The sequence below is a fragment of the Trichoderma asperellum genome, chromosome 1 (genome assembly GCF_020647865.1).
Source record: "Trichoderma asperellum chromosome 1, complete sequence".
Taxonomy (NCBI): Eukaryota; Fungi; Ascomycota; class Sordariomycetes; order Hypocreales; family Hypocreaceae; genus Trichoderma; species Trichoderma asperellum.
Window position 1 is genome coordinate 2229634 of NC_089415.1, and position 17192 is coordinate 2246825.

Genomic DNA, 17192 nt, shown 5'->3' on the forward strand with positions numbered 1-17192 from the left:
GTGGTGCAGATTATGAGATCAGGTCATATTCGAATTAGAGCTCGGCTAGAGCAGGCCATGGATGCCTCAATCTCCAGGCTAAGATCTGCTTGAGCAATCACGTGACCTCGTGACGTAGTCGCGAGTGCTCTCAGTGCGTGCTCCTCGGTGCGTGCTCTCGCGATGCACAGAGGGGCGGCATCCTTTCTTTGATCCTCTATCTTGCGGTGCAGTGTCACAAAAATGCATGCGAACTTCTCTAACTGAAGCCAAGCGCGATTCATTTCTCTATAGTTATGCCTGTTTTCGAGCACCCTGCCCGCAAGCATAATTCGCCCGTCAAACTCTTTTGCTAGCAACATTCTGCGACTATCCACTCTCGCCATCTGCTCTCTGCCCCGTAAACCGGGATGTTTGCGCTGCAATACGCAAAGGAAGCGTTATTCGGTTGTTATAGATTCGGCATTGGGAATTTCTTAAAGAAACGATGGGGTTTCGTATAACGACATGGAATGGTATGTTATCCTATGAGCCCCGTGCGAATGGCAATTATTAACGAAGTCTAAAGTAAACGGCATTAGGTTTGTTTCCCTATTCTTGAGCGAATGGACCATCTGGCATATCTTGCGATCTTACGATGCTTTAGAAATCCATTTGGATATCAGCCATGGAGAGAGAAGCGCACTTTCCAGGTTGGTGGCTGGGAACCTCAGGATGAGTCTGATCACATTGCTAACAACTCCCCGCTCTTCGTTTAGGCAATGTTCGATATTCTCGAAGCCGATATTGTCGTTATGCAAGAGACCAAGATACAGCGAAAAGACCTGACTGATGATATGGTTCTTGTTCCCGGTTGGGATGTATATTTCAGCCTGCCTAAGCATAAGAAAGGTACCTCTTCAATGTTCCATGGCTTTACCGCCTAGTAACGGATCTAACATGCTAAGGATACTCTGGTGTTGCTATTTACACGCGAAATGCGACTTGTGCGCCCATCAGAGCTGAAGAAGGAATCTTAGGAGTGCTCTGCCCGCCTAGGTCGTCAACGCAGTTTCGCAATCTGCCCAAAGATCAACAAATTGGGGGCTATCCAAGACCTGAGCAACTCTCGGGAAACATCGATGAACTACTGTTGGACTCCGAAGGAAGATGCGTTATCATTGAATTTCCAGCATTCGTACTGCTAGGCGTTTATAGCCCAGCCAATCGTGACGAGTCAAGAGTAGAATTTCGCATGGAATTTCTTCAGGCTCTTGACGCTAGGGTACGAAATCTGATTTCAGAGGGCAAGCAAGTAGTTTTGGTGGGGGACCTCAATGTGAGCCGTTCCGAGTCTGATTCAACCAACGTTGTCGAAACCCTACGGAAAGAGGGCCTGAGCATCGAGGAGTGGATGAATGCACCTTCGCGGCGTCTCTTCAATCACCTAATCTATGGAGGCACGGTGCAAGGAGATCGCGATGAAGGACGGGAGCAGCCTGTGCTTTGGGATCTATGCAGAGAATTCCACCCCACACGCGAGGGTATGAATACATGCTGGGACACTAAACGGAACACACGACCGGCCAACAACGGTAGCCGTATCGACTACATACTATGCAGCAATGGGCTGAAAGACTGGTTTACAGAAGCCGACATTCAGGAGGGCTTAATGGGATCTGATCACTGCCCGGTGTTTGCCATGGTAGCTGATTTCGTGACGGCTGACGCGGAGCGGGTGCCACTGTTGGCCGTTATGAATCCAACCGGCATGGTGGCCAGAAACGGTCAACGCCTCCGGGAATGGAATACGAAGGATGTTTTGCCCTTATCGGCCAAATTGATCCCCGAGTTCGACCGCCGACAAAATATCCGAGATATGTTCACGAAGAGCACTGGTGCCAAACTGTCAAGCGTTCCTTCGTCACTGGCGCTAGAAAGTGCCAAAGAATCCACATCCGGAGACGAGCCAATGGACGGCGTGCCGCGCTTAGATCAGGATAACGAGAAACAAGTCAATACTAATTATAGGCCCGGAATGAGCGACGCTAGTCTCTCCGCAGAATCGAAATCGCCAACTGGGTTGGGACTAAAAGCGCCATCGTTCGGAAAACGTGCTGCGGGGTCTGTCGATCATACTTGCCCACCATCTCCAAAAAGAAATAAAGTATTCGACCGTAATAGTGTTAACACTAACCCGGGCGTCGTGGGAAGAAAGAACATTAAAAACTCTGGCACCATCATAAAAGGCCAAAAAACTTTAAGGGGATTCTTTAAACCCTCAGCCACTGGTCGGGTGTCAGGGAGAAGAGCTAGCGACGCAGGTGCCAACATAAGCACCAACGCTAACGCCTTGCTCTCCTGCAGAGAGCAAACAACGACGCAATCCAACGAGGGCCCGTCCTCGTCACACTCATCTTCGTCACACCAAGCTCTGCTAGCTCCGCCAGCTGCATATCCATTAGCGGAAACAAATACATGCAGTAGTTCGCCAAGTGACTCGCCGAATGCATTGCTTTCAATGAAGCAAGCTCATGCAGCCCCCGCCCACCTGATTGAAACTGACAAGACATTTGATCCGATTCAGGCAAAAGAATCCTGGTCAAAACTGCTTGGAAAGCGGATGCTTCCCCGATGCGAGCACAATGAGCCCTGTATCAGTCTCGTCACGAAGAAACAAGGCGTCAATTGTGGTGTGTTGACCTTTTCTTTTCTCCATTGAAGAACCCCCGTCTTATTCCTGTTGCCTCCAGCGTGTTTGCCCCACCATTTCTCTATGTTGCATCTAGTAGTAGATGCTGTTGGCTGTTAGCCTACTCCTGGCTTGTAATAAGGACACACCACCGATCCGCTTTTCTTACTTTGTGCGCGCACCAACAGCATAAATCACAGCAGCTCTGATCCCACGTGTGCAAACAAGCTAGTAGTGAGTGCTAGCTGGCTGACATTGCTATAGGAAGGTCATTCTATATCTGTGCTCGACCACTAGGCCCCTCTGGCGAAAAAGAAAAAGGTTCTGAGTGGCGATGCGGTACTTTCATTTGGAGTAGTGATTGGAACGGATCACCATTGTAACAGAACGCCATTCATAGCTTGGACTACTGCTTTCTTACGATTTCTAAACTAAAGAAGACAGCGGATCTTGTAGTAGTAGTAGAGTAGCAGTAGTGATAGTAACGGCACCTATGGCTGGGCACTTAAAAATTGTACATTCATCGAATCGTGTAGGTGTTATTATACCTATTACAGATCGAACTTACTGCATTTTCATTTCCCTACCCCCCTTTTTTTTCTTCACAAAAAAAAAAAAAAAAAAAAAAAAGGAGACGGTGGGGGGAGTGAAAATTGCGAGTATATGCTATGGAACATATAGAACAAAAGCTGGGATAATCATGGAAATTTACCGCTGGCGTCTAACTCGTCTCAACGCCTGTGGCGGCTGCTCCGTGCTGTTGCCTTTTTCTCTTCACCTGAGGCTTCCTCACTCTGAATTTATAGCCCGGATATTTCTGTTTATGATTGCGTTCCTCTTGCTCTGCTAGGCAGAGCCAATAATTTTTCTCATGGGCTGGTTCATTCTTCCACTTTGCAGCAATAAGAGTCGCTGTATTTATGCAAATGTTAGTCGCTGTTGATTTTTGAATTGGAAGCCACACTTACAGAGCTCCGACGCGGTAATTCCTGGATATGATTTTATAAATTCCCCTGAGAAGTATTGGCGATATAAGATCCAGCTATTTCGTGGACGCGGGATGCGATTTGGTTCGCGTCCGTTATCACGCGGGACAGTCCCAGCCGTGATCTTTGGTTCTGTTTTATCTAGTACGCGGCAAGTAATTAGCAAAACTGCTTCAATCGTCTGTTTTATAAAATCACACCTACTGCAGAGGAATTGGAATATCCCGTAGGTGGCAGTGTTACCAGTGGACCCTTCGGGGAATGGACATAGTCGAAACTTCCGAAGAATCTCATCGTGGTATACGCGAACAGGTTGTTGGACTTTGCGACTATTCAACCTGAGTGTTAGGCCTTCCTTAAGAAAATCAAGAGTATTACCTGAAGTTTTCTGCGACAGTCGTTACCAAATTTAGATCGAAAGCTTCTGGGACGAATACATGTACATTTTGCTGAGCTTCGCATCTCACAAATGTGATAGGCACATCTGGAAGAGTATTTGCAACTTGGCCATCTAGATAGTTTGGCTGCATTTTGTAAACGAAGCTGGATGGAAAGTGGTAAAATTGATCGAAGTATGAAACTGCTCATAAAATTTCCGGCGTTGTTGCGGAGAAAATTGTTTTGGAAATTTCATAGGCCTTAGTGAAGAGGTGCTTTTTTTTTTTTTGCCTCTCTCTTCGCGTTTCACTTACCTCTCACTTTTAAAAATTTGGCGACTTCCCATTTCAGTGCATGACCACCCACTGACTGAACAGCGCATCTTACTAGGTACAGGTATCACAACCCCCATTACTTTGCCACTACCTAAACCCAAACCTTTCCAAAGTTTCATCCACCATGGAGAATATATGCAGTTTCGAGCCTTTATGGAAAGACTTTGAGGCCGAGGTACCTCAAAAACATATTACAAACATCCGTATAAAGGCCCTGCAATATTTTCTTCGTGAAAACAACTCAGCAGATGTTCATCAGCCGCCCAGTTTGGATTGTAAGTATTTTTAATGGACTTTGGGATTCAGTATTAATACGAAAAACAATTAGATGTTATTGTTACATGCTTAGATGCCATCAATCACCTTATTTGCTTCTGGAAGGGTGATAACCCGATTATCGCAAGACTTCGTACCGTTGCCGTCCAAACCAAGCACGAGCCGATCATTGCCATTAAAGGAGCAATGGCTCTTTGGTACACTAGTTCTGTGTCTATCTTTGAAAGAGATATTCACCAAGGCGTGTCTTCAGAAGAAGAAATTACGACAGCTGATGATGGAACAATTATTGCTACATGGAATAGGGAATACGCTGCTGAGCGCCACTATGTGGGTAATCTGGGCTTGATGGCTATGCTTTTGACAACGGAAACTTGGCTGCCGCCCAAAGATCCCAAACTACAAGTTGCATCAATTGTTTCCTGCGCAGCTACAACGATTATTTTTGCGGCCTACATGATCTCTTCTCGTATGCCTACTAACGAATCTTGGGATTTTGCGCTCTCTGCATGTCCTAATAACGAAGGAATTCGAGCCTTTCTTAGATCGGCATGGCGACTAGCTCAACAAACTGTAGATACTGGAGATCACTCCCCTGGTATAGATTTTGGCGCTCATATTGACGAAATCAGGCTTTCTAAGAATGGAAAGGATCTTCTCAGCAAAGTAGGGCGAGGTGGCTGGGGCAGGGCTTCTTTCTGGCATCCCAGTCGGAAAGTTCCTGGTTCTTCCTGGAATAAATGGATTAAAAATATTTGTCGTCCAATTTTCTCAAAATCGCCATACAGAAATCTCCAAGACGTCCAGATCATTTTCAGACTTCCTAGTTCTGCAACACTATTAACTTCCGTGTTTGGAGAATATTACTCTACCCTTCGAGTAAAGTTCGATCAGGTATGTTTACATATTTTACAGAAATATTTTGCCTTGTTTACCATTGTATAATTAGGCAAGTCGGCCACGATCTCGATTGAACGACGAAGAGAATAAAAAGCAGTTTCATGACCTATCGTCACAAACTGGCGGCGAATATCCGTATTTCAACCCTTCTCCAGAGGTAGGTGCTAGTAGAAACTCCAACAAGTTGAACCAAAATCTGACACAATTTTAGACAGCCAATTCAGTAGAGAGTTTAATCCAAGAATATCTCTATAATTTGCCAATGGTAAATAAAAGATTCCATCAATACCACCAAATTGCGCAGATCTAATGACAACTTTATTCGCAGGTCAAGAAGCCTATTGCCGACTCCTGTGGAAATTTGACCCTTCCTTTCTTGACAACAGCAATTAGGGCCCTGAGATTTGAAGAAGATCCGGATGAAATTGAGCAGAACCTCCTAATGATGACTTTTCCGTTCATACTTTGAACTCCTCGAGTCTCCGGATCGAGTCTCAAATCACTGCATTTAATACTCCAAGATAGGCATGTAGTAAAATAAAAATCTGCAAGACAACCATAACTAGTTGCCTCTCCAACAGAGTACTGTTAGATAGCAACTTCTCCCCGCGATTATGAGCCGGTAACGATCATTTTGTTTTATGAATTAGGTGGGCCTCTGGGCTAGTGCTAGTAGTTGATCTCAGCCTCAGCTGGGAGTGAATTAAAGCTGACTCCACTGCGCCACCAAACACACGCCCCCCCCCTCCTTGTTTGCTAGCTTACATTTTCCCTGCCCACCTTTCTATATTGTTGTTAGCCAAGAAATGTCAACACCCGCTACGGAGTAGTTGGTTACTTTCAAGACCCGTACGTCTATCATAATTGCACTCCCTCTTCTCTCATTCAGCTCCCTCTCCTATAAACCCTATCATTCTCCTTCGGATCTTAGACTGAAATCACTCCCCAAGAAGAACTTCGGACATCAAAGACTTCACATACTTTATTGATCCAGTCAATACATCAAAATGATGTCGAGAGAAGAAATGGAGAAACACTTGTCAGTTCTCCGAACAGAGGAGTTACTGCGTTTCCTTCGAGACGACACACTCTTGGAAATCGCGGAGAGATATTTCGCATCTATTGGAATGAATTCAAATCAAAACCAAGTCCAACAATCTCCTTCTGTAGATACAACAATATCTACATTTGCAGACCAGTCAAGGCAACCTTCCGCTGATAAAGCCAAACGCCCTCTCAATGCATTCATGGCCTTTCGAAGTATGCAACACCAAAAGCTCTTCTTTAGCGAAACTTGTCTAACTTTGACTCAAACAGGTTATTATTTAAGAATATTCCCAGAAGTACAGCAAAAGACTGCGTCCGGGTTTCTCACCACTCTTTGGAATAAAGACTCTCACAGAAACAAATGGGCTTTAGTTGCTAAAGTTTATTCTTTTGTGAGGGATCAAATCGGCAGAGACAAAGTTTCTCTCTCATATTTTCTCAATGTTGCATGCCCCATAATGAGAATCACCGAGCCTTCTGTGTACCTTTCTACGTTTGGATGGTCAGTTGAAGACGAGGCTGGATCTCCGAAGCTCATCCAAAATGAATGTGCTATGGACATTTCCCAGGCCGCCCTCCAACCTGATGACTATCCCAACACAGAAAATGACCTTCTTTCGGCGATAATAAATGTCGGATATCTTCCTGATGACAGTGTCAATCTCCTGGAGAGGATGAGCGCCAATAGCAATGGCATAATGGCAACAGCATCAAATGCTTTACCTGTTCTTTCTACAAAGGAAAAGGCGGCTTTCATGAAGGTCATAGAAGCAGATCCTTTTCAAGCAGCTAGAGAACTACTGGGTCCCCAGTATGAAGAAAAACAAGTATCTGCGCTTGGAGTGAAGTCTCATCTGGCCGATGATCTCGACTCAGTAACCCATTTACCACTGCAATTCACCTACCCCGACCCGCGACAACTCTATAATTACTCATCCATCACTTCACAGCAATATCAGTCAGATATCCCACAGATGGGATATTTCCCCATTAACGAAGACGATGCACTTGATGTCGATAATCCCTGGGACATTGATAAAATGCTTGGCTACAACGAGAATGAAGGTAATAGGGGTATGTGTATTCATGAATCTGATCATTAGATATCTTGCTAACTGCAAATAGCTACTACTCTGCCCTCCAATATTCAATATAACCCCCATGATGATTTCTTTTACACTTTCTAAGCGGGTTATTCTAATGATATTGACGCTCGGAGCCTGTATTCTGCAACATTTCTAATCGAGAGAACATAACGGTCGCATTTGCTTTATACCAGATTTACAAACTTGTACTTTACTTAAGGAAAAAAACAGAGACAAAGGGGAATGGTTCATAGGCGTAGCTTGGAGATACCGGCAGCAAGCCTTGTGCTAGGTTTTGATTCGAGAATAATGATACCCAACAAATTCCGGACATGCAATACACACGGATGACATTTGAAGCTACTTCAAGTAGAGACGAGAAATGATGACTCATGTATTACCAAGGATATCTGCTGAATTAAAACAACCAAGCATGTTGAAAATTCACCATTTCCCAGCTCGCTCTCACCACTGGATCTTCTCACCCTTCTTATTCTTGAGTTCTCCTTCCTGGTTTTCTGGTTCTTTTCCTCTCTCTTCCACTCCATTTGTCGCCCATACTCTCTCAATGCAGAGCTCAAAAGGCCCTTCGACGCGATCCGTCAGTCCAATACCCACGCTGTGAACCTTTTGCCTGAGGATCTCTGTTTGTGGTTCCACGACAAAGCCATGGTTTGTGCGCACAAAGTCATTCCATCGGATTAGAATAGTCTCCCATTGCCCAGGCCGTTTTGCAAATAGCCTGTGTTGGTGTAGATCTGTTGGCTCGACACTCTCTGTTTGTACATTGACGTAGTATGCTCGGCCATCAGACTTGACTCGCATGGCGAGATATGTGTAAGGATCAATATCCCAAACAGAGCGACCAAAAACTGTGGGGGTTGGTCTGGTGTTCGGAACGCAGCGTAACCTGTTCGCTGGATTGCCAAGCGATCTGAAGGGAGTGATGTCGAGATGCACCCGTGGAAGCGTGCATATGAGGTAGGCGAGGTCGAAGTCTTTACGGATTGCGAGGATGAAGTAGAGATAAAGTCGAGCTGGCTTGAAGATGTTCCGCCAATCAACGCGTCGGACATAAGGATACAATTGTTTACGGAATCGGTGCTATAGAAGTCGTAAAGTTCGCGGGGGCCTGAGGGGCCCTTGACGGCGTCTAAATTCCATGCTGGTGATTCAAGTGTTAACGAAGCGCACAGATGGCGGATCTGGGGACATGAGAATTCTGTCAATTACCTATGCTGGAGCGTCTCTTGAGCTCGTCCAAGCTCCGCGCCAGGAAGCTCTTGGCGAGAAATGACTGTGTGACTCTCATCATTGATTGCAAGCAGAGGAAAGCGAAAGGCGCGGACACAATTTCTCAAGGCCGGTAGAGTATTAGCGGACGAGCCAATCGGCTCAACTAGAGCTTAGTGACATGGGAAAATCTCTGTTGCGGATCATGCAGAAACAAGACAGCTCAATGTCTCCAGCTCCGCATCGATTCCCAGAGATAATGACGATGCTCAGGCTTTGGCGCTGGGAGTTATCAAAAGCGGGAAGAAGGTGGCATGAGATTCGCACATACTCGAGCCCTGTGTGAACAAGAAAAACGGCGGGAAGAGCATGTGGCGGCGGCCTTTTAACATCTCACACAGGGCACCCCGGCTTTCGGAGGATCAATAATCCGCCAACTTTCGATCTGGCGCAGAAAGTTCAACTCAACACAGCTTTCTTAGGAGGCTGCGTTGTGGTGGGCCAGTGACGGCGTGCTTGTCCATTCTTGAGCCATAATTCTTTGGGAAGCCAGGAAGAAGAGGAGCCTAGCCTTCTCCTCAGTCACAAATTTGGGGCATCACAATGTCTCGCGCTGCTTCATTGCGTCCGATTGCGGCGCCAATGTTGCCGTATGGCACCGCAAACTCCTCGCTAAGATGCGCCGCGAGGCCACTGGCTGCACAGATATTCCGACAATATGCGACGCAGCCCTCGAGGAGTAAGACGATGAGGGAAATGGATCGTGCAGCTCGTGCAGGCTCTAGCAGAATGACCAAAGAGCAGAGCATCTCACAGCTGCAAAAAATGGCGAACGCAGAATACTTCAAAGATGGAGGGGGGCCACTATTTCCAGGTTCGCATATACATTCAGACTCTTCTTTGTCTCCCTTCTGCTCCTCTGTAGAGGAGACGCCTCACAATTTAGTTCTCCGCTGGCGGCGGTATTTAGTAGCCAAGAGCAGAATCAATAATGAGCTTTGGCTAACATGTATATCTTGACCATTAGGCACATTCGTCTCGCTGCCGCTATCTCGCCTTCCACTAAACCCCGCCGACTTTGCGCAGTATCAATGGAACAGATTAAGACACTGGGTTATCGAAACCGTCTCCCTGCTCAACTTTAAGCTAAAGTCTATGCCCAATTGGACTACCCGGCCACTTTGGAAGGCTCGCCGTGGCAAGATTGCGCCCACTGCCAAGGCTCTATACCAGGAAGTTCTGGAGGCTTTTGCCGCGGGCGATAAAGCAACGCTGGAGAGGATCTGCGTCAGTGATTTTGCAAAGAAGCTCATGGCCGCAATCGACCGTCGGAATCCTAGAGAGCGGGTTCACTTCGAAGTGACCAAATACAATAGCCCACTCTTCTATCCCAAGCGGATAGCCCATCAGATCCACCAAATCAACATGTACGACAAGAATCTCATGACCGAACAAGCAGTTGTCGCCATTTCGTCCACGCAACAAGTATCCCGATATGACGCATCGACGGGAGAAACCGTTCCCGGTAGTGTCAAGATCCAAGACAAGGTGGAATACGTGGTGCTCTCAAGGCAGGTCAGCGCCGTGACCTTTGAGCCGGACTCTTGGAGGGTGTGGGGCACGACAGCCCCTACGACCTTGGAGGCGTATCTAGAAGAGAAAGATGCCATCGATAAAGAGCAGGCCAGGCGTGCCGGATGGAAGCCAGCGTCTAAGTAGGCTGTGTGCCACTCGCTATGTGAAAGGGGGCCTGCATTGACAATGGGGCTATCAGGTGCTGCTGGCGTTTTATGTGTAACGATGTTAACCTTGGTTGGTATGGGATGGGAAGGAGAAAATTAAATTGTATAGTATGAGGCAACTGGAAAGAGGACAATGTATACTATAGATCTGCAATGCGAGGGCGGGATTTGTGTATAGTGCTATAAATATGGGCGGGCTCAAGCTTTGCCGACAGGAAGCAAACGAGCTGTTTCTGGTATTGATCGTCCATTCATTGCTCTGCAGTTGGAGATTGCTTTATTCCAACTTGGTATTCACTGCTTGCACATATACATGTCACCACCACAGCTGCTGCCAGCCGCCTATATGATTTTCTCCCCTGAGCCAGCCTCCCCTGCCAGCTGCTGGCACTGCCATGCCTGGGTTGATTTCCAAAGCTAAGAATTAACTTGATCTATTTTTCTTCTTCTTTTTGTTTTTTTCTCCAAAATTCCTCAATTTTCCAATTATCCGTTCCCAACCTCGTTACTCCTGTGAGAAAAGAAGCAGCCTCTCAACGCCTTTCGGATGACAACGTGCTCATCGATCTCTCTTTTGTTCAACGCAAGTAAGTCATACTTGCTGACTCTCATTTCTCCTTCATATCCTTTTCTCCCACTCTCTCTCTACTCCCACTCTCTCTCTCTACTCCCACTCTCTGTTCACTCTCACTCTCTCTTCTCTTCCGTTATCTCTCTTACTCGTTCCACATTCGTTTCTATTGCCTAGCACTGATAATAATTCGGCTTAGCAAGGCTACTTTTCTCAAGTATAAAGCAACGATGCCTGCCTATTCCTCGCTCCGCTACCCGAAGAAGACGCTGATGAAAGCTTCGTCTTTTGATGTCCTTCGCCAAATGTCTTCGAACGAAGAGATTGCAGCTGAAGGTGGGCAAAACTCAAAGCCTGCTCTTTGCTCTGCTTGAGATTACTAATTTCACATACCTAGGCACAGGTGCCTTGTCGAGCCGGGACAATAATGCGTAAGCCAGTTCCATACAAGAAGTTATTTTGCGGGTAGTTGACAATTCCAAGCCCCAGGCGACCTGCTTCGTCTAACAACTTGGCTTTGCAAACAAAGAGATACCTTGAATGTGAAAGGTACGTGTATATTTTATCTCCATGTCCATCATCTTACTGTCCTCTTCACTAAACATATTTTATCCAGCTCACTCGCATTCCAGATTGGCGACGCCAGCGGAGACGACGTTTTTACTGATCGGCCGGCGTCTGAGTTAGGATGCGGAGATACTACTACAAAAGAGACTGGAGACAGTATTGAGGAGACGCCGATTGAGAGCGGCAGACAGGCCTCACGCAAGGACACCAACTGGGCTCTGATTCCCCGTGAGCCGCTTCAAACCGATGCACAGAATATCTATCCATCTTCGGCCTGCGTATTTGTCGCCAAGTAAGTTCTTTACCAGGAGGATTTTAAAAGTCCAACGCTTTGCATCCATTAACCGCGAATGTACTCTAGTCTTAGCCAAACTTTTGACGATGGAAGGTTGGAAGTCGAAGTCACAAAGTATTTCTCGCAATTCGGAACAGTCTTCGTCAAGATTCGACGGGATGGCCGCCAGATGCCCTTTGCTTTTTGCCAATTCACAGTAGGCCGCGCCCATCGATGAAGAGTCCAAGAACAAATATGAGAGGGCAAATCTGCTGACTAGATCCCAGAGCGATGCTGATGCTGAGAATGCTGAAAAATATGGAAGCGGAGCAATGATTCTGGGCCGCCCATGTCGTGTTGAAAAGGCCACAGCTCACTGTGAGTTTCCTTTTTTTTTTTTTTTCTTTCTACGGGCATTAAAGTATGCCAAACTAATCACAATCATTCATAGCCTGTTTTATTGTTTACAAACTCTCTGGAGAAGAGATCGGCAGACAAGAAGCTTTTGATCTACTCAGTACATTGGGAACAATAGCCAAGGTGTATCCTCTGGACTCCCGCGAACAGAAGACGGAGAAGTTTCCGTCTGCCATGGTAGTCCATTACAAGCGCTATGATTCCTTGAGATCAGTAGTCAAGGTATATGATACCCCAAATTCTTTCTAGCTTCTTTTTCTTACTTGTCGAAAGCCGGAGAGAACCGTGCCAATTAACCACTTCATAGACTTTTGAAGGACACCCCATCTTTGGCGTCGATGCGTACGACCCCAAAACTGGAACTCGTCAACAGAACAAAAGAGACGATCAGCAAAACTATGCTCAGTATGAGAAAGACCGCCGCTCAGCATATTTTGGCAACCTACCCTTGACTATGACTTCAGATGGTTTGAAGTCGCTCGCCAGCTCATGTGGTAAAGTGCTTGCTGCTGAAACAGCGACGAAAGAAGTTCCTCAAGCAGGAGGAAAAAGTGAGCAGACATCATCACTCCCCTCCTATGAGCATGATTTAACCGTTGTTGATATCCAGTCATCACAACATGCTTTGGTTTTGTAGAGTTTACACGTCCCGATTCAGTCGACAACGCTATTATGAGCTACGTGGGTTAAATCTATGCAGTTCAGTTACAAAGATAAACAAAAATTTTACTGACATCATGGACTAGCACCGAAAACCGATTAATGGGCACGTTGTCAAGGTTGAGAGGAAACGTACTCGGACATTCAACGGATTCTCTTATGCTGTTAATAATCCTCAGCGAGGATACTCCGCTAGCATGTCATCCACTTGGCATGGTGGTAGAATCGACAATCGCAGCAGCAATACCAACCGAATCTTGAATGCTGATGTGTTCAATCCACCTGTTTCACCACTTTCAGCAAACCTTCCTGCCTCATCTACAGCTGAGCAACAACAAAATGTCGCGACGCCCCTTAATGCAATGAGCAGTGAAGCTCATCAAGTTCTTTTAACAAGCACTAAGGAATGTTTACATTCCACCGCTACAAGCGTAACTACCAGTGAGGAAATCTCAGCGACGCTAGCTGTGTTTCCGGCGACGTCCTCCTCTCGTGGCTTTGCTCGTCAGCCATCGGTTTCTGGTCACGGAAAAGATATCAAGTTTGACGGAGTAGTGAGAGACAACAACATGAAAGATGGCACGATGGAAAGACACAATTTTATTCCCGATACCATTCATAAAGATATGAGAGAAGAATTACAAATCGGCTCCACAATGGTACACACTCCAAAGAAGTCAGAACAACATGCTGCCGTCAACAATCAAGGCAGAGAAAACAAGCATTCTTATGAGCGCGAGGATAATCACTCAATCAATGAGGAGGCTAAAAACAAGAAGAGTACAGAAATTCCCACCAGGTCTCCATTGAAACCTGGTGCCAGAACCCCTTGTGAGCAGGGTGCTGGACCAACGACGTCTTGCTTTTATCCCATTATTCCGCCTTATCCCTATTCTCCTTATGGGTTTCATCCAATCCAGCCATTCATGGCAAACCACATGACGGCTCAGGGTGGTGCTGCTTTATACAATTCCTTTGGACATACTTACTATTCTCCTGCACCATACTCTGACATGTATACAATGTATCCGATGATACAGCATTATCCAGCCGCTCCATCAGAGACACCTACCCGTCTCCGCGTGTCGTCCCAGATCATTGATAATGGACGGAATGAATCTCAACAGGAGTTATACGGCAAGTCGCCTAAGTCTAGCATGAAGAGTGAGGGAGAAGACAAAGAAGAAGCACATTAAAATATGTGCGAATCAGTTGATCTGACTTGTCATATGCTCTTAACACTGCTCTTTTTATTTGCATACTGCAACCCTTTCAGTCTGCACTAGTTTCATATCTCTATATCTTCTGTACTTTTTTCTTTCAACCCTCCCCCCCTCTTTTTTTTTTTTTTCCTTCTTCTCTTTACTTTTTTTAACATTTGTACGGCTACTATAATCGCAGTTCTTTCAATCATTTTTTCTTAGTTATAATATCCGCCCCCCCCCCCCTTTCCAAAAAAAAAAAAAAAGAAAAGAAAATGCTACAAATGCATCTAAGCTATTTCCAATTTTTTTCTATTGCTCATGGCAGATATCCTGCCCTTCATGGTTGTCTGTTCACGCATGTATTTACATTTCAGACTATAAATAATCCCTAGCACCATTATTCGCTGCTCTTGGTGAATTCACGACGCTCGCAAATTTGCCAATGAATTTATGTAAATGTGTTTATTACCCTACCTTCGTGTAGAAAATAATTTGAAGTTCTGAACAAGTTCAAGTTACATTATTTGCTACCAAGAGTTTTTGTTTAAAAATCAGTTACTCGATACCAAATTTCTAACTACTAAAAGTATTAAGAGAAAATTGGAATGGAAAACACTTGCAGCGACCGAGACGAAGGAAGCGAGAGAGAGCAAAAGAGGCTCGAGCAAACATTCCGACACCTGTGGCCATTGACTATTACCGCCGACCTACTGCCCAAATATCCGCTCAGAACGCACGCTTGCAGCAACGGCCTGATCACGGTAGTCCCAGATTAGATGGATTGAATAATGACACCAATCACCAGCACGCATCTATTAGTGGCACACCGCAGGTGCCAGTTTCTCCTCCGGACGCACAAGATAAATCTAGTCGTTCTATAAGCAGGGGCCGCCAGCCTAAGCGCCGAGACACTTCTACAAATGCAGCGGCAGAAGATGTAGCGACTGAGAGGGCCACCTCTGCTGACTCAATCATGAATGGCATACTGCACACACGAGTTGCGAAGCGCCACCCTAGCCAAAAGAAAGACACACGGAATCCGTCTCAGTCTAATGGCGGGCCGTCTCATGCTGAGCATGTACACGCCCACAGCGTTCCGGATGAGTTGGAATTTGAGAGGGTTGAAGTCATCAGCTGTCCTAGTTGCCCCATCCATGGCCGGCACTCTGCTTCTTCCCACGACGCCTCCAAACGAGCCTCTGACCCAACTGGCCAAATACGGCGTGCTAGCGAAGTTGCAACGGAAGGCAAAGCGGGATCGGATCGTGGTGTACGTTCAGGAAAGAAGGACGCGGGGAAGGCCGAAGGAAATAAGATGGAAGAAACCGCAGGGTCGTTGAATCAGGAGACTGCCGCAACTGCTGGCAGAGGGTATTCCGGCACAAAGGAGCAAGCAAACGACAAGAAGCCTGTGCCGCTGGAAAGCGTGGCTCAAATGGACCTTTCTTCCGAGAGGCAGCCCCTGCGTATCCGATCGACATTCAACCCCTCCACGCCCAGGGCGATGGCATTCAACCCCAATCATACCCATATAGACACAGCATTACCTGAGAGAGAGATGGGAAATGAACGAGAGCGGCAATCGCCGAGTTGGTTCACTGTTGAACGGAAAGTTGGGGGTTAAAATTTTTGATTCTTGTATTTAAGGCTATGTGGCGTGGCCGCATTCATGCCTCTATTGAGGCTGTTGATGGCAGTTTTGCAAAGCGAAGCGAGCTTTCTCAACTAATGAAGACATAGTTTTTGTTGTATCATGACATGTACCGTGCCCAATTTGACATATACACATACATACACACACACATATATATATATATCTTCACGTGATACCCCAACGCGTTCTCAACGACTTATCGCTGGCAGACAGACACATATGCACTTATTGATTCAACCTAATAATAGGGCTCTGCGAATTCACCCCAGTAGTCATCCATGTGCCACCTCAGCCTCCTCCCCATCCATCCACTTGTCGCCATGTTCATCCGCACCACCAGCGGGAGATACTCAATCTCATCAGGATCCTCGCGGCGCCAGCCAAGCACAAACGGATAAGCCCAGATCATAAAGGCAACGACTTCGGTGAAGAAGGAAATGTGGAAGAGCAAGAGCCACGTTCCTACAAGGCGCTTGATGAATGCCCAAACCTCGATGATGCTGAAGTCGTGGTAACTGGAGTAGTAGCCATGATCGGCGATGAGGACGACGGCTTTGGCGGCGTAGAAGATGTAGCTGATAATGAAGGCCAGGTGGAGGTGGTAGAAGGCGAGGACGGAGCAAATGTGCAATACTGGATCCGCGACATGGTTGGCGATGTCTCTTTGAGACGGCATATTGGAATCCGTTGACACAAATGTGTTTGTATATGGATGTTAGAGATGAGGTGCGCTGGATCGTTGGATCTGTTTCTGCGTGTTTTCTCCTTTAGATGTTTGAATGGTAGGGTTAGAGGCATGTAAGTGGTGTCTGTCTTTGGAGCATTACAAGGGGCGAAAGCAGTTATGCATATGTAGGTAGCATGCAAACCGCATGGGCAAAACAGATGAACATGTTAATGAAATGGAAGTATATTTGGACTAAACAAGACTTAGAAGTATATGTAAAGTTTGCATTACGCGGCCATTTGAGCATTGATGCAGAGAGCATTGAGCCAGCGCAAAACTCAATATAATAGTGTATTCGTTTATATAACCGCTACACTCCATCTATAACCCACTTTACAAAGCTAGAACCGCACCAACAAGTCCACAATGCAGACTTTGGTATACGCGCCTCCATCATGACTTTATGCTCTAGTGCAAGACTCAACATAGCAAACAGGTAGAGGAGAAAGCCAAATCACCACTCCAACAACCACCATTCCCAGAAA

At 46.2% G+C, this 17192-nt stretch overlaps 8 protein-coding genes across 9 annotated transcripts; 5 read left to right on the forward strand and 3 right to left on the reverse strand.

Moving 5' to 3' along the window:
• Window positions 1-172: 172 nt before the first annotated feature.
• Window positions 173-3529, forward strand: TrAFT101_000692 (uncharacterized protein). 2 transcript variants are annotated; one of them, XM_066126122.1, is made up of 5 exons: window positions 173-494; window positions 548-671; window positions 738-870; window positions 927-2651; window positions 2915-3529. In XM_066126122.1, exons 2-5 carry the CDS (start codon window positions 585-587, stop codon window positions 3031-3033), a joined length of 2064 nt encoding a protein of 687 aa, XP_065982221.1. In that variant the 5' UTR covers window positions 173-494; window positions 548-584; the 3' UTR covers window positions 3034-3529. The 2 variants fall into 2 exon arrangements, with proteins under 2 accessions (XP_065982221.1, XP_065982222.1); XM_066126123.1 differs by having other exon boundaries at window positions 927-3256.
• TrAFT101_000693 (uncharacterized protein) lies at window positions 3193-4166 on the reverse strand (the record flags this gene model as incomplete). Its single annotated transcript, XM_066126124.1, has 5 exons — window positions 3193-3198; window positions 3444-3562; window positions 3619-3777; window positions 3841-3965; window positions 4015-4166. 5 exons carry the CDS (start codon window positions 4164-4166, stop codon window positions 3193-3195), a joined length of 561 nt encoding a protein of 186 aa, XP_065982223.1.
• A 307-nt stretch (window positions 4167-4473) lies between these two features.
• TrAFT101_000694 (uncharacterized protein) lies at window positions 4474-5994 on the forward strand (the record flags this gene model as incomplete). The annotated part of the gene is made up of 5 exons (XM_024909374.1): window positions 4474-4624; window positions 4678-5519; window positions 5575-5682; window positions 5737-5790; window positions 5854-5994. The coding sequence occupies 5 exons, from the start codon at window positions 4474-4476 to the stop codon at window positions 5992-5994; spliced, it is 1296 nt and encodes a 431-aa protein (XP_024764914.1).
• A 1036-nt stretch (window positions 5995-7030) lies between these two features.
• On the forward strand, window positions 7031-8005 carry TrAFT101_000695 (uncharacterized protein; the record flags this gene model as incomplete). Its single annotated transcript, XM_024901696.2, has 2 exons — window positions 7031-7646; window positions 7698-8005. The coding sequence occupies 2 exons, from the start codon at window positions 7031-7033 to the stop codon at window positions 7757-7759; spliced, it is 678 nt and encodes a 225-aa protein (XP_024764915.2). The 3' UTR covers window positions 7760-8005.
• A 117-nt stretch (window positions 8006-8122) lies between these two features.
• On the reverse strand, window positions 8123-8482 carry CIA30 (putative complex I intermediate associated protein; the record flags this gene model as incomplete). The annotated part of the gene is made up of 1 exon (XM_024899164.2): window positions 8123-8482. The coding sequence occupies one exon, from the start codon at window positions 8480-8482 to the stop codon at window positions 8123-8125; it is 360 nt and encodes a 119-aa protein (XP_024764916.2).
• Window positions 8483-9392: 910 nt separating this feature from the next.
• On the forward strand, window positions 9393-11045 carry TrAFT101_000697 (uncharacterized protein). The gene is made up of 2 exons (XM_024907460.2): window positions 9393-9764; window positions 9918-11045. The coding sequence occupies exons 1-2, from the start codon at window positions 9494-9496 to the stop codon at window positions 10607-10609; spliced, it is 963 nt and encodes a 320-aa protein (XP_024764917.1). The 5' UTR covers window positions 9393-9493; the 3' UTR covers window positions 10610-11045.
• TrAFT101_000698 (uncharacterized protein) lies at window positions 10821-15950 on the forward strand (the record flags this gene model as incomplete). Its single annotated transcript, XM_066126125.1, has 12 exons — window positions 10821-10868; window positions 11407-11539; window positions 11601-11634; window positions 11693-11752; window positions 11820-12062; window positions 12132-12261; window positions 12332-12422; window positions 12496-12683; window positions 12769-13012; window positions 13072-13142; window positions 13208-14285; window positions 14914-15950. 12 exons carry the CDS (start codon window positions 10821-10823, stop codon window positions 15948-15950), a joined length of 3357 nt encoding a protein of 1118 aa, XP_065982224.1.
• Window positions 15951-16218: 268 nt separating this feature from the next.
• Window positions 16219-16858, reverse strand: TrAFT101_000699 (uncharacterized protein; the record flags this gene model as incomplete). The annotated part of the gene is made up of 1 exon (XM_024904904.2): window positions 16219-16858. Exon 1 carries the CDS (start codon window positions 16654-16656, stop codon window positions 16219-16221), a length of 438 nt encoding a protein of 145 aa, XP_024764920.1. The 5' UTR covers window positions 16657-16858.
• Between the last annotated feature and the right edge of the window lie 334 nt (window positions 16859-17192).

What these genes read in the sequence shown, in the direction of transcription:
- TrAFT101_000692 (XM_066126122.1), top strand. Translation starts at nt 585, where the DNA reads ATGGACCATCTGGCATATCTTGCGATCTTACGATGCTTTAGAAATCCA. An exon ending in GAGAGAAGCGCACTTTCCAG is followed by an intron (nt 672 to 737) that starts GTTGGTGGCTGG and finishes CTCTTCGTTTAG; the next exon opens with GCAATGTTCGATATTCTCGA. An exon ending in GAAACAAGGCGTCAATTGTG is followed by an intron (nt 2,652 to 2,914) that starts GTGTGTTGACCT and finishes ACATTGCTATAG; the next exon opens with GAAGGTCATTCTATATCTGT.
- TrAFT101_000697 (XM_024907460.2), top strand. Translation starts at nt 9,494, where the DNA reads ATGTCTCGCGCTGCTTCATTGCGTCCGATTGCGGCGCCAATGTTGCCG. An exon ending in AGGGGGGCCACTATTTCCAG is followed by an intron (nt 9,765 to 9,917) that starts GTTCGCATATAC and finishes CTTGACCATTAG; the next exon opens with GCACATTCGTCTCGCTGCCG.